Consider the following 14,102-nt stretch of genomic DNA (forward strand, 5'->3'; position numbering starts at 1 on the left):
GAAGGCTTCTGCAGCCCAAAGTTACTTGACATACCAGTGATCCATTACAAGTGAATTCTAGATGAATTTGGAGATGCCTATAGCTGCCAAAAGCAGACTCAAGACCTTGCTCAGGACTTTCTAAACCTCCTGCTGCTTGGCTTATCAACATCTGGAGATAACCTAACTCTTAACCCCCACTCCATACCCAAAAGTTTCTAGAAACTATAATATCTCATTCTTTAAACAGCTAAGAACTCTTTCTCACTCTGCTCCATTGGAGGATCTTCTCCTCCTATCAGCCTTTTCTCAGCCAATAAATGCTTTTTAATTGGTATATAGAATCTTTTATTTTTGGTCCCCTTAGGAATCTAAGGGTCTTTTGCTAACATTGGTAACTGAAGAGAGAAAACAGCAGAGTGATGGCATTTGAAGTCAAATTTCAAGTGTAGGAAGGGTAAAGGAACAAAAAGAAGAGACAAAGTATAGATAGCTTTTCTTAGAGGCTTGCCAGAGAAAAATAAGATAATACCTTGAAAAATGACAGAGGAAAGACTAAGCACTTGGATAACATTATTTTATTTGATCCTCAAAACAATCCATTTGACAACTGAGGAAACAGAGGTAGAGGGCATTTAAGAAATCTGCCCAGGTTCAAATGGTAAGGTCTGCATTTTTGACTACTATTATATCTTTCTCCTAAGAACAAGTTTTGATGAAGAGACTGAGAAAGAATGAAGTTACTACAAAATGTTCCTGAACTTAATGAGGAGGGGACAATGCTGAGAGTGAAAAAGAGTAAAGAGCAAAGAGTCCTACCACACATTTATTCTTGGTATGATTCCTGCATAAGTGTTTCATCCCTCTCTTTTATTTATGACCTATATAAGGGCTTTATTTGGAAGGATGAGAGAATGGGAGAGGGAGAGGGAGAGGAAGACAAGGAGAGAGAGAGGGAGAAGAGGAGGAAGGCACAGGAGAAATAAATAAGAAAAGCAGAAAAATGAGAGGAAAAAGAAGGGGGGGGGGGAGAAGGAGGAGATCCTTGTAGTAGAATTGTAGCAGCAACAAAAGTAGTAGTAAATGTAGTAGATTCTACCAGTCCTCTATAGACTAGATGGGAATGCCATTTCCAAGCTTCTCAGTTTTAACTCTTCTTTAAAACACATTGCAGACTTTTTAACATACTGGATCTTATATCCTTTGAGATCCCGACAGATTTAAATGATTCTAAATTCCATATAATGTTAAAACTCTTACCTTAGCATCAAGCATGAATATCTTATTTCCAGCACACACTGCAATAATACGGTCATCTGGACTAAATCTCAAATAAAGCACCTCTCCCAAAAGAGTTCCTATAACATCTCCTCGAGGAGTTATCCCTATAACAATTTTTATTGTTAATACCAATTCATAAAGAGTTGTCAGTAAAAATTAGCACAACTAGAGTAAATTAATGTGTTTTGTTGATCCCAGAAGACTTCTAAACCATGACATTTTACATAGTATATGGCATTATAGAATGATGAACATGCAAAGCTTCTTCTGAACATATTCTATATTTAAGAATTTTTTCTTAATTGAAGTGACTATGGTATAAAGATTTTATTTGAGGGAGCATCTTTGATAATTGTTTCCAAATGAAATATTACATGCAGAATTTTTTTAATCCATCAACATGTTTATAAAATATAGCTGGACCATACCAATAATATTTTCATACAATGTTAGTTAAATCTAATTCACTAGGTTCAAATATAAATATGAATTGACTCTGGACATATTAGTCAGGTATAGATCTGAGCCTTCATTAAATATGGTTAATCAGAAAATTATCTTTCCAAATTTGATGTAAAATGAAATGAATGTGTCAATGAAAAATTAAAGCAAGTTCAATTGGAACTATCGAACAAAACTGTGTTCTAAGAGCAATACTTCATTTTGGCCTAATGCTTTCTATGGCAATGCAAAAGAAAAAATTTTAATCAAGCAAATTGACTATGAAAATGCCAACATTTTTCCCCACTAAGAATTTTCCCTTTATTTTATAAATGAAATATCTTTTTCCTAGATGATCACTGTCAATAAAAGCAGAGCTGACTAGGACTGTTAAAGAAAGCAAAAAACAAAAATTTTAAGGAAATAAAGAAAGACTTCTTTTTATCTTTTTGTGGGTCTATTTACAATTTCATGAAGCCTGAACCCTTGTCAGAAAATTGCTTTTTAAATTCATAAATGAAGAAAATACTAAATTTGTTAGAGGTTAGTGAATATAGAAATGCAATTTTTTTCCTAAGTTCACAAATCTCTTAAAATTTATCCACAGAGGTTGTAGGGTTTATAGGCACCAGGTTAAGAATCTTTGAAAAAAAGCTATTCCTTATATGCAAATGTCAGCCCCAAACTCTAGTCAGAACACTACAGGAACTCTTCTTTCCTCTCCACAGGCATGGCTTCCCCTTCCTACACCCCTACAGATTATGCTATCACTTAGGACATCAACCACTGATAGTCCAGGTACCCTCTTTCCAACTTTGCCCCTGAAACAGTCAGATAAAAGGGTAGCAAAGATGGGATAGGAAAAAAAAGTAAAGGGAAGAAAAGAGATTGGAAGAAGTTGACTTTATCCACACCCTTATAGTTTCTTCATTCCCTATCAATTACAATTATTCCCCTGCTCCCTATTAGAAGGGCAGCTAGGTGGAAGTGGATAGAGTACCAGGCCTAGTCAGGAAGACTCATTTTCCTGAGTTCAGATTTGGCCCCAGATATTTACTGGTTGTGTGACTCCAGACAATTCATATAACTTTGTTTAATTTCAGTCTCTTCATCTGTAAAACGAGCTGGAAAAAGAAATGGCAAACCACTCCAGTATCATTGCCAAGAAAACCCAAAATAGGGTCCCAAAGAGGCAGACATGACTGAAACAAGTGAATGACAACAACACTGTTCACTGTTAGAAGCAAATAAAGAGTAAGGATAAAGAGGGGAGGGGGAGGGGAGGGAGGGGAGGGGAAGGAGAGGGGAGGGGGAGGGGAGGGAGAGGGGAGGGGGGGAAAGAAAAATAAAAAAATGAAAGAAAAATGAAGCTAAAAATGGAAAGGGTTTTCTACATCCCTACTCCACCATAAGATTCCCCCTTGACTAATGAACTATTCCCACCAAGAATTGGATTCTACCTGATGGGGAGATAGGGAATGGATCTCTTAACTCAATTATCCAGTCTATACTTCCCTTCTCAGATATTCCCAGTGTCCTTATCCCAAAGGACCCATCATAGCTCCTGAAGCCTTGACCTTTACCCTTCTACCACTACCCCCAGCTTCTCTATAACTCCTGTCCTTGAAACCATCTTAAGATGGAGGAGCCAAGACCAGGGCAAGAAGCATGGGGACATATGTAGAGTATCTCAAGTTAGGTCACTAAGTATATGTTCCCTTAGAATGATTGTTGCATGGTGGTTGGGTTCTATAATACCAGTTACATGCAATCAACTACATACAATTTTCTGGATGACCTGGAAGTCTATCACCAATTGATAGAGAAACCACTCCCAATTTGGATCAACTTTGGAACTCAATCTATTTCAAATTTTGTAATACTGTTCCTATTTTCCTAGTTTTGATGATGGGCAGGATTCAAAAATATCCAAGTTATTATCAGTTTAGCTGATTCAATACAGAAGTCACAACCTAGAGATCAGTATTGGTAATAATTATGTTGCTTCCTAGGGTTTCCTGGTACTTTTTTATTGGCAGAATCCTGCTTGACCATATTTTTCCATGGTACCACAAAATTACATGGTTCAAATTTATTTGTGGAAGAAAATATATAAAACTTTAAAGTCACAAGTCGATTTACATAATGGATAAACAAATTCAAAAGGTAAGACCAATCTAATTGGTATAGTGTACTTTCAAGATGTTTTATTCCTAGGCCAGAAGATGTATGTGTGTGTATGTATATATACATGTATATGTATATAAATATATATGCATATGTATATATACTTATATGTATACAGTTATAAACATATACATGCACGCACATGTGTGTGTGTGTGTGTGTGTGTGTACTTTTCTCAATGCTTCTTTCTCAAAAAATTTATCCAATCACCTTAAAAGGACCAAGAGATACCAGCTTCAAGGTAGATTCTAACTTCTGATTGATTGAAGGGTAATTCTCTCTGAGGTTGCATCATACATTTAAAAGTTTGTGGGCCAAAGGGTCTTTGGTTTAGGTTTGAAAATTCAATTTTATAACAAAAAATTTTACCATGTTCCTCTCACTTTCCTCTCTTAATCATATTTATCTTGTTGTCCCTATGAGCCTATTGCAATATTAAACACCATGGATTTATTAGGAGCCTCTCTACAATTGATGCACCAGAGTGGGGAGGGAATTTCAGTAAAATATGTTTCCAGGGCCTGGGGTACTGAGCACTGAATCTAAGTTGATGTAATCTTGCAGGAAGACGAGTCACTAGATATAGTACAAACATTCAAATGACCCAGTGGGAAATGAAGAGGTGACTGCTCTGGGCCCCCTTCTTAAATAGAGGATCTAGAAGGAGTTCTCCAATGTCTGTCCTCCACCCCTTTTAATCAGAAGTCTTTGTATCTCATCTTTCCAACTTAATAATAAATTCCTTCACTTGAGGACCATGGCTTATTTTTCTTTTTGTCTCTCAAAAACATTTTCATATTGACTAAAAGTAATGACCTCAAAAGAATAAATGAAATTAATAAAATAATCCAAATATTTTTATATTACTAAAATACATTTAAAAATAAATAGATATGGAATTCTTTTTTTACTTTAAAAACTCATCCACAAAACCATTTACCTTCTAACACACTTTCTCCACATTCCACCAGGTTCCAAACTATAACATAGTCACAAGATGCAGAGCAGACAAGAAGTGGATTAACTCTGTTTCCAAATGTCACAGCAGTAATTGACTGATGATGTCCTACCAAGTGTAATGGCTAAAAACGTTTAACACATATCAATATTATACATCATTACACAGAATGAAAAAATAAGAATTCAAAACTCCTAAAATTTAATGTTTTCAATAGTATTTAATTATATACTGTTTTTAGAAGTACCTAGGACATATTAAGTATTTAAAAACCAAATGCTTAATTGAATTCATATAATTCCTATTCCTCCCCCAAGCAAAGAGGCATACCCCCCAAAATCCAGAGATCACCATTGTTTATAAGACTCTTTTAAAAAAAACTCTCTAGATTTTGAAGCTTGTTTTAAAGACCCCATTTATTTCTCCCCTACTTTCAAAACTATTAAAAATATAATCTATCTTGTTATCTCTGACACTATATGTGACATGTCATGCTGTGGAGTCATTTCAATCATGTACAACTTTTTGTGACCACACTTGGGGTTTTCCTGCCAAAGATAAATGTAATGATGTGCCATTTTCTTCAACAGTACTTTTACAGTTGAGGAAACTAAGACAAGCAGGGTTAAGTGACTTGCCCAGGATCACACAGCTACTAAATGTTGGAGGTCAGATTTGAACTTGTGCCCTCATCATCTAGCTGCTCATATCCCTTTGTATTATATTCTATATTCATAAAACAAACTACATGAATTTAAATACCTGATTGAAAGAGTTATTGGTATTCCATATGCAAAGTTTATTTCCATTTAAGGGGAAAGCACAATAATGTTGCCTGCAAGCAAGTTGAACATGAGATGCAGATTCTTTAGATTTGATTAACTGTCTTTGTTGAACTATGTTGCCTATGTAGCCAATCTTATTAGAACAGGCATCTTCTGAATCTTCCATATTAAAACTGAAAATAAAAAAAGTTTTATAATTTCTGTTAAGATACTTAAGACACTCGATGTTCTTAAATACCTCATGAAAATTTATCATTGATCATATAATTATGGCCAAAAAAAATGTTTAGGACTTAATTTGTACTAGTGTGGTAGAATTTGAAAACTTGGATTTCAGTCCTGACTCTAACTCACAACTTGTGTGATATCTAAGGTTTTTAATCTGCAAAAAGAAATAGTAACTTCCTATCTCCAAAGGTGCAAATTAAATACAGTGGAATGTATACTTTTTCTAAGGAGTCAGAAAACCTGGATTCAAATTCCACCTCAACTGCTTTCTACTTTATGAATTTGGGCAAATTACTTATTCCCTCTTACTCTCACTTTCCTCACCTAAAAATAGAGGAGGATGGAGAGGGAACAGCTAGACTAAAGGATATAAGGATATAAAGAATATAAGGTACCTTATAGTGCAAAATTACCTTTGGTTACAAGTTTCATTTAAATGAACTAAATTATCCTCCTTAATCAGGTATAAATAGAACTAGTTATTCCTGCTTAAATTAGGAGGAAAGGGGAACATGATTTGCCTAATAGTCAATTGTTCCTTCTGCCAAAATGCTAAGCCATCCATCTCAGAGCCCCATTTAACGGGCCCCGTTCCTCAGGAAGGCCGGCACAAAGGCTGTGCCCTGATCTCTTCCCACAAAGGGCCAGAATGGCTAGCCTCAGGGGCGATGCTCAAAACCTCAGAGCAGGGGTCTGGGTCGGGGGTCCCCCTTCCTATCGCTAGCGGGTCAAGGCATCCCTGAGCAGCCCGCAAAGGGGCGCGTCCACCTGGCTCTTTAGTAACCCGACAACTGCATTTCCAGTTTTTATTTTCTTTGGAGACATCAGTCTGAGCAGACACCTGCGAGGTCGCCCCAGGCTCCCGGAGGGTTCGCGCCCCTGCTCCGGGCCGCGGGCCTGCGGGGCCGGAGGGCACCCTGGAGGGCTGCGGGGTCTCCGCAAGGCTAGGGCCGCTTCACCTGCACTGCCGCGGTCCGCTCAGGGTGGAGGCGGGCGGCCAGCTCGGCGAGTCCCCCCGGTATCCCAGGCAACGAGCCCAGGCGGCGTGCCGAGGGGACAATGCTCGTCCCGCGTGGGCACCTCCTCTCTGGGGGGCGGCTCGGCGGCGCGGCCGGGGGCTGGGGACTGACGCCCTCAGAGCCCCCGGGGAACCCGGGCCGGGGCCGCCACTTGGACTCTGCGGTTGTTTTGGCAAAGCCACCCTGGCCCCGGGAGCCCGCCTTCGCGACTCCAGGGCGCATGCTCCAGCGGGCCCGCTCCTTCCCGCTAGAGAGCCAGGGATGGTCCATCAGAGGCGATGACCTCACCGGCTCCCGGGGATGCCATTGGAATAGGGTCAGAGGGACACCAAGATAAATATGAATAGGAGAGGAAAGTGAGAGGAATATAGTCAAATGCTTTGCTGTTTCTTTTTGCAGATTAAAAACCTTAGGTGTCACACAAGTTGTGAGTTAAGAGTCGGGACTGAAATACAAGTTTTCAAATTCTTCTACAGTAGTGAAATGTTCCCAAGTTCTTTTACCATCAAGCATACCTCCTGCTGTTCCTCACACTCACCACACAGATCCAGTCCGTTCTCAAGTCTCGTCATTTCAACCTTCCCAACATTTCTAGTAGGTACTTCATTCAGTCCGTCTCCACTTTTTCAGAAGAGGAAACTGAAGTCCTCAGAATTGAAGGGCTAAAATCCAGGGTTCTTTTGCTCACATCTTCTTTATGGAAGTTTTGGACAAGTTTTTAATCTTTCCCAGTCTCCTCTCCCTGTCTCTGTCTCTGTCTCTCTCTGTCTGTGTGTCTGTCTGTCTCTCTCTCTCTCTCTCTCTCTGTCCCTCTGTCTCTATTGCTAAAAAATGAGAAGATTGTATAGATGAACTTAGTTCTAGTTCTAAATCGTATGGTTGTTTAATCGATCAGTCACATCTGAATCCTCATGGACTCTGGGTTTCATTGGAAAAGATTCTGAATTTGTCACTTCCTTTTCCAGTTCATTTTTCAGATGAGGAAACTGAGACCAGCAGGATACAGTGACTTGCTCAGGGTAATATAGCCAGTAAGTGACTTAGACCAGATTGTGAATTCAAGTCTTCCTGAGTCCAAGCCAGTGCTCTAAAAAACAAAAATTAAAAAAAAACTTCATTATAACTTCGGGGACAGCAAATATATACCTTCTACCTTAAACTCTTACTGGAATTCAAGTACCATATTCCCAACTTCTCATAGAGCATTTACACCAGACAGAATGTTCCAAGGTCATCCTTAATCCCAAATTATCTGTTCTTCCTAAACCAACTCTTCTTTCCAAGTTCCATAATTCTGGTAATGGCACTACTCTTCTGACAATTTCCCAAGATGGAAACCAATGTAGGTCATTGAGTTGCATGGTAAAGCATGCTGAAATGGGAATCAGGAGATCTGAAATCTACTCTTGGCTCAACCAGTAATTTACTGTATAACACTGGAAAAATTTCTTAAACATTTCTGGGCTCCATATGCCTTATCTTACAGATGAATGCATTGTACTAGATGACTTTCAAGTTTTCTACAATCACACCACCCTTTGCCCAAAGTGATAGAAACTCACATACACTGATGGATATGGAATAGAAAGAGGCAGAAAAGCAGGAAATATCTGAGGCCTAGGATATTCTGACACCAGTCAGAATACCAAAAACACTAACAAAAGAGACATTTGGAGGACAGATCAATGGGATTTCATTCCATTAAGCATATGCAGTGTTCTGTCTGTTTCTATATCCATGTAGAGACTAGATAGGCCTTTTTCCAGACATGAGGAATGAAAAGACTCTGCTCTCTGACTTAAGAGCAGGCACAATTTTTATATCTAGTCTACTTCTTGCCTTTTTAATTGGCTGCAGAGAAAAATCTCAATGTGAATACAAAAGACTCCCACAAGAACAATGTTTCCCCCCCCATTGTAAGCAAGTATGCAAATGAGCTTATTTTATTAACTCCCAATGGAGAAATAAAGGTAGCACAAGTTTCCTGGTTCTATTGTGTTCTTGCACACAAGAACTTCTTGTATCTATTCCTTCCTTCCTTAGTTGAGGGAGTATTAGAGACAGAGCAGATTAGTCTGTGACCTTGTGAGCAATGAAAAGTCTGAAGACAGAGACACTGAAGTTCAGTGATAAGAGTCCATGCTCAGGTTTGAGTTCACCTAAGACTAGGGAGAAATAAAGCCCCTAGCAACCTGCTTGACCCAGTGTAACAGCAGGTTGAATGAGAACCAAAAGAGGGCTACTCAACCATCAACTATGCTATTATTTGGAAGTGAAGTTGGTGGGGGGCAAATGCTTTGTAGCAATTGCTTTACATTTAAGCCCCCTTATGAAGGACTTGAGGTGGTAGAGGGGAAAGTATGCCATTGAGTATTTGGGGAAAATATTTGAACTTCTATTCATTCTGTATTTTCTCAATACTCTTTAATAAAAGGTCATTTATGGTCATGTATTCTATGAGACTGATGAGTGATATTAGGAAGAAAACACTGGAATGAAGCTTAAGCCAATTGCATTAGAAAAATACCCAGTCCTTCCATGATACCCCTAGAACCCTAAAGAGAAAAGCATGTAGTGAGCATTACTTTTAGGTACCCTTCACATCAATGCAATTAGACTTGGAAAGACCCCAACATTTCTACAGACAGATAATAGGAAAAGATTTCAAAAAAGACAATTTGAAAAGGCAACAAGAAAAGAAATAGATAAGCATTTACTTTGGAACTACATTAGAGGTTCAACTGAGCTAATTAGGAAAGAGGTGAGATGAGAAGATAATAAGAATCTACCATCAAACAATATATCAGTAGCAATAAAGAGTATTAACAAAAACACAATAAGTTCCAAAGGAAACAAAAGTTACAAAGTGTTTGCTTGGTCTGCATCCAACCCTCTTCTTGCAAGGAGTCAATGCCTTCCATTCTTTTTTAAAAGACCTACTTTATGAGATTCAGGACGAAGATTCTGTTTCTATAGTTCTATGTTCTTCAACTCCTCTCTCTCCTTTTATAGTCAATCACCCAGTCCTGTTGATTTTCATATTTAGCCCACTGCTGCCTCCACCATCACCCCAGAGCCTCCTGTGCTACATAACTTTAACATGTTGTTCTCTTTTTTTACCCAACTCTGTACCTCAATCTTCCTCACCATTATCCCTCATTCTCTTCCCCCTTGCTCCAGGCTTGGAGGAGAAAGTGATTCTTCCCAAGTGGGTTGTTGTGGCCTATCTCTTCTAGGAATTCACCCTTTGAACAAAATGTTTTTCTAACAGTCAGTATCTCCTTATCTATTGGTTCCTTCCCAGCTGCCTACAAATATATCCTAATCTCCTTTAAAAAAAATCATTTGACCCTGACATCTTTTCAAACTATCTATGTGCCTCTTACTTCCATAGTTAGTCTACTAGAAAAAAAGATGGCTATAACCATTACCTCCACTTTGTCACCTTCTAGTTTTAAGCTCCTTATCTCTTTTTTAACCTCTTTTCTTCTAACCCTATTCCTGACATCTTCTGGACTTCAAACCCATATTCCTTAGCCAGATACCCTCATTCTTACCCTCATCCCCCCATACCCTGTTTTTAAGCTGCCTTTTGAATAATATCTTCCCCCATACCTTGAGTGTAAGGACTGTCTTTATTTTTTACTTGTATCTTTATCCTCAGCAATTACCACATATTAGGCACATAGGAGGCATTTAACTAATGTTTATTCTCTTCCTTCTTTACTTCTTTCCCTAGGTAGCTAGGTGGCACAGTAATTAGAGCACTGACCTTGGAGTCAGGAGGATGAGAGTTTGAATCCAGCCTCAGACACTTAACATTTACTAGCTATGAGACCTTGGGCAAATCACTTAATCCTTATTGCATCAAACCCAGGGCCATTTTCAGTCATCCTGATTTCTAACTGGCCATTGGACCTAGATGGCCCTGGAGGAGAAAGTAAGGCTGGTGATTTAGCACACTTCACTCAAATGCAATTCATGTGCTTGTTATGGCATCACCTCCCTAATGTCATGTCCTCTTCAGGATCCAAGGACAAACACCATCATCATCATCATCATCTCATCATCTTCTTCTTCTTTCCTCCTTCCCTTCATCAGTCAGAAACTGATATTCCCAGTTACCAACTATCTCTTGGTTGCTAAATCCAGTGACCTTTTCTCAGTCCTCACCCTTCTTGACCATCTCTTTTTCCTGAACACTACATCCTTCATAAGTTTTTGTGATACTATTATCTCCTTGGTTCTCCTCCAAATATAGAGCTAGAACTTGATCCTAAGTCTTTTTTCCCCTTCTTTCTCTATACTCGTCCAGCAGTAAACTTCTTAATTCCCATGAGCTCAATGATCTTCTGTACTTATGACTCTCAAAAGTTCCAGTCTTCTGTCACCAGTTGTTTTCTAGAAATCTCTACCTGGATATTGATTAGTATCTTATAAGAGGAGGGATCCTGTAATCATAAAGTTCAAATCCATCACATTAAAAATAGAACTCATCAACTGTCCTTCAAAATCTATTCTTCTAACTTACCTATTCTTGTTGAAAACTCCAACATCTTTATAGTCATCCAGGTTCAAAAATTAGGAATCATCTTAGTTTTTATTTTCTTTGCCCTTTCCCCATTATATCAGTTAACAAATCTTGTACAGTATAACTCCACAGTATCTTTCACATCTACCCCTTTCCTTCCATTCACAACACAACTTGCCCTTCACCACCTGTCACCTGGGTCAGCTCAGAAACCTCTCCTAATAACCAGCCTTTCTCCCTCTTCAATCCATCTTCCACATAGCTAACAAATTAATATTTGGCACGTCTGACCATTCCACTTTACCACACAAGAAATTTCAGTGACTTATTAACTTCTGGCCAAGATGGCAGAGAGAAGACAGGCACAGTTCTAAAGTATCCTGATCTTTCCCCATCTATCACATGAAACAAACCTCTTAAAAGAAATCCAACCCACAAAACCCAGAAATAAAAGCCAAGAGAAAGAACATCTGCCTCAGGATTTGTCTCCCACAGCAGCTTTGGCCAAATTCGGGCAGGTGAGTCTGGACTCAGAGGGAGGATCAGCCCCGGATCAGCCAGAATAACAGCTGAATTGGATCGGGGAGTATGAGGGCTGGAGAGCGGGACCTGCTGGATCAGCAGTGGGGCTGGATGAAAGGGGCTTGGGTTCGTGGGGAAGCAGAGGTGCTGGTGTTGGTGCTGTCCCCCTGGAGCTTGGGGACCAGGCTGGGGAAAGAGTTCTGGTGTAGGAGAGCAGCAAACACCATCCCTAGGCTCCTCTGGTCTGAGCAACTCTGAGGGCACGCCTCCATTGCACAGAGGCCTCTTCCCAAACAAATGCAAACTACTTCTGCCTCAGGCCCAGGTGTGTGAGCAGAAGAACCTGCCCAGCTGAGGAATCACCTCAGGCCAGGGTAAAGCCCACCACTGATTGAAGGCAAAAGAATTCAATAGCTCCAATCCCTCCCTTCAAGCAAAGGGAGAAAGCCTCTCAACTAAGGTCACAGACACTCCAGAGAAAGGAACCAGCACCTCCTACTGGCCAGCCAGAGAAACTGCACTCAGTAAAGCCTTTAGCAATCCCAAGCCCAGGTGAACCAGCCCCCCCCCCCCAACTCAAGGTCTTAGCATAATGAAGAAGGGTCAGCGAAAAGCTGAATCCATAGAAAAATTCCTGGAAGGGAAAGACCCCAACTCAGAGAGACCTGGAAGCTCTGAGGAGAATACAATCTGGTCTCCAGAACAGAAAGACTTCCTTGAAGAAATAAGAAAGGAGCTTAAAAATTTGGGAGAGACAATTAATACCTTGCAACAAGAAAACAAAACCTTAGAAAGTACAATTAGACAAACACAAAAGGAGAATAAATCTCTCAGATCATGAATTGGACAATTACAAAATGAGAATAAATCTCTCAGATCATCAATTGGACCAATACAAAATGAGAATAATTCTCTCAGATCCTCAAATGAGCAAATGCAAAAAAGAAATTAATTCTCTCAAAACCTCAATTGGTCAAATGGAAAGCTCTTTCAAAAGCAGAATTGACCAATTGGAAAAGGAGTTGCAAAAGGTTAATGAAGAAAACTCCTCCCCCCAAAAAAAGAATGGAGTCTACAGAAACTAATGACTCCATGAGACAGCAAGAGTCAGTTAAACAAAATCAAAAAATAGAAAAAATAGAAGCAAATGTAAAATACCTCATCAACAAAACCACTGACCTTGAGAATAGATTGGGGGGGGGGGGCAACCTGAAAATTATAGGACTTCCTACAAACATTGAAGAGTTAAAAAAAGCCTGGACTCAATATTACAGGATCTAGTGATGGAAAACTGCCCTGATATCATGGAATCAGAGGGCAAAGTAGTTATTGAAAGAGTACATCGATCTCCACCAGAAAAAGATCCTAAAATGAAAACACCAAAGAATGTTGTGGCCAAACTCCAAAACTATCAGATAAAAGAGAAAATCCTGCAAGTAGATAGAAAGAAACAATTTAAATATCAAGGAGCCACAGTAAGGATCACGCAGGACCTGGCTGCATCAACATTAAGGGATCGAAGGGCCTGGAATGATATATTTCAAAGAGCACGGAAGCTTGGAATGCAGCCAAGAATATACTTTCCTGAAAATCTGAGCCTTCTCTTCCATGGAAAAAGATGGACATTTAAAGAAATGGAAGAATTCCAAAAACTTTCTGACAAAAAGACCAGAGCTAAACCGAAAATTTGGACATCAAACAGGAGGTTCAAGAGACAGATGAAAAGGTAAAAAAAAAGGGGGGGGCAGTAAAAGGAAAAAAATGCAATCCAGTAAGTTGAAACTGGCTATATCCCAGAATGGGGGGGAAAAAAGATTCTCATAAACCTTGAGAAATGTAACTCTAACAGAGAGAATACACCTAGCCAGAAATGATGGACATTCATGACCTATCCATGAGACTACTATCTAATGGGATGTAACTGGCTTTAACCCCACTAGGGAGAAAGACTCTAATAACTCTCAGGAATTTTGACTTTATTCGATAGAATATACAGGACTAGAAGGGACAGACACTCAGAATTTTCTATGACTTAGATAGAATGACCTAAATAAAAACACTACCTCCCTAAAAAGGGGAATAGGAAAGAGACAGGACGTGGGAGGGGATTGAATGGGGTAAATCTCATTACACTAAGAGATACAAAAAACCTATGGTAATAGTGGGGAAGA

At 39.3% G+C, this 14,102-nt stretch overlaps 1 protein-coding gene across 12 annotated transcripts in view; it reads right to left on the reverse strand.

Annotated features, from left to right (window-relative positions):
* WDR27 (WD repeat domain 27) overlaps nt 1-14,102 on the reverse strand; it is a 292,990-nt gene that overhangs the window by 252,321 nt on the left and 26,567 nt on the right. For 4 of the 12 annotated variants that reach the window (XM_074188081.1, XM_074188077.1, XM_074188080.1 and 1 more), the window contains exons 1-3: nt 5,609-6,799; nt 4,829-4,970; nt 1,240-1,364 (exon numbers count right to left, since the gene is read on the reverse strand). In XM_074188081.1, coding sequence (XP_074044182.1) covers nt 1,240-1,364; nt 4,829-4,970; nt 5,609-5,887 — 546 coding nt within the window. In that variant the 5' untranslated portion in view covers nt 5,888-6,799. The other 8 variants (XM_074188078.1, XM_074188087.1, XM_074188082.1 and 5 more) reach the window with 7 other exon arrangements.

The sequence above is a fragment of the Macrotis lagotis genome, chromosome 5 (genome assembly GCF_037893015.1).
Source record: "Macrotis lagotis isolate mMagLag1 chromosome 5, bilby.v1.9.chrom.fasta, whole genome shotgun sequence".
In the NCBI taxonomy this organism is placed as follows: domain Eukaryota; kingdom Metazoa; phylum Chordata; class Mammalia; order Peramelemorphia; family Peramelidae; genus Macrotis; species Macrotis lagotis.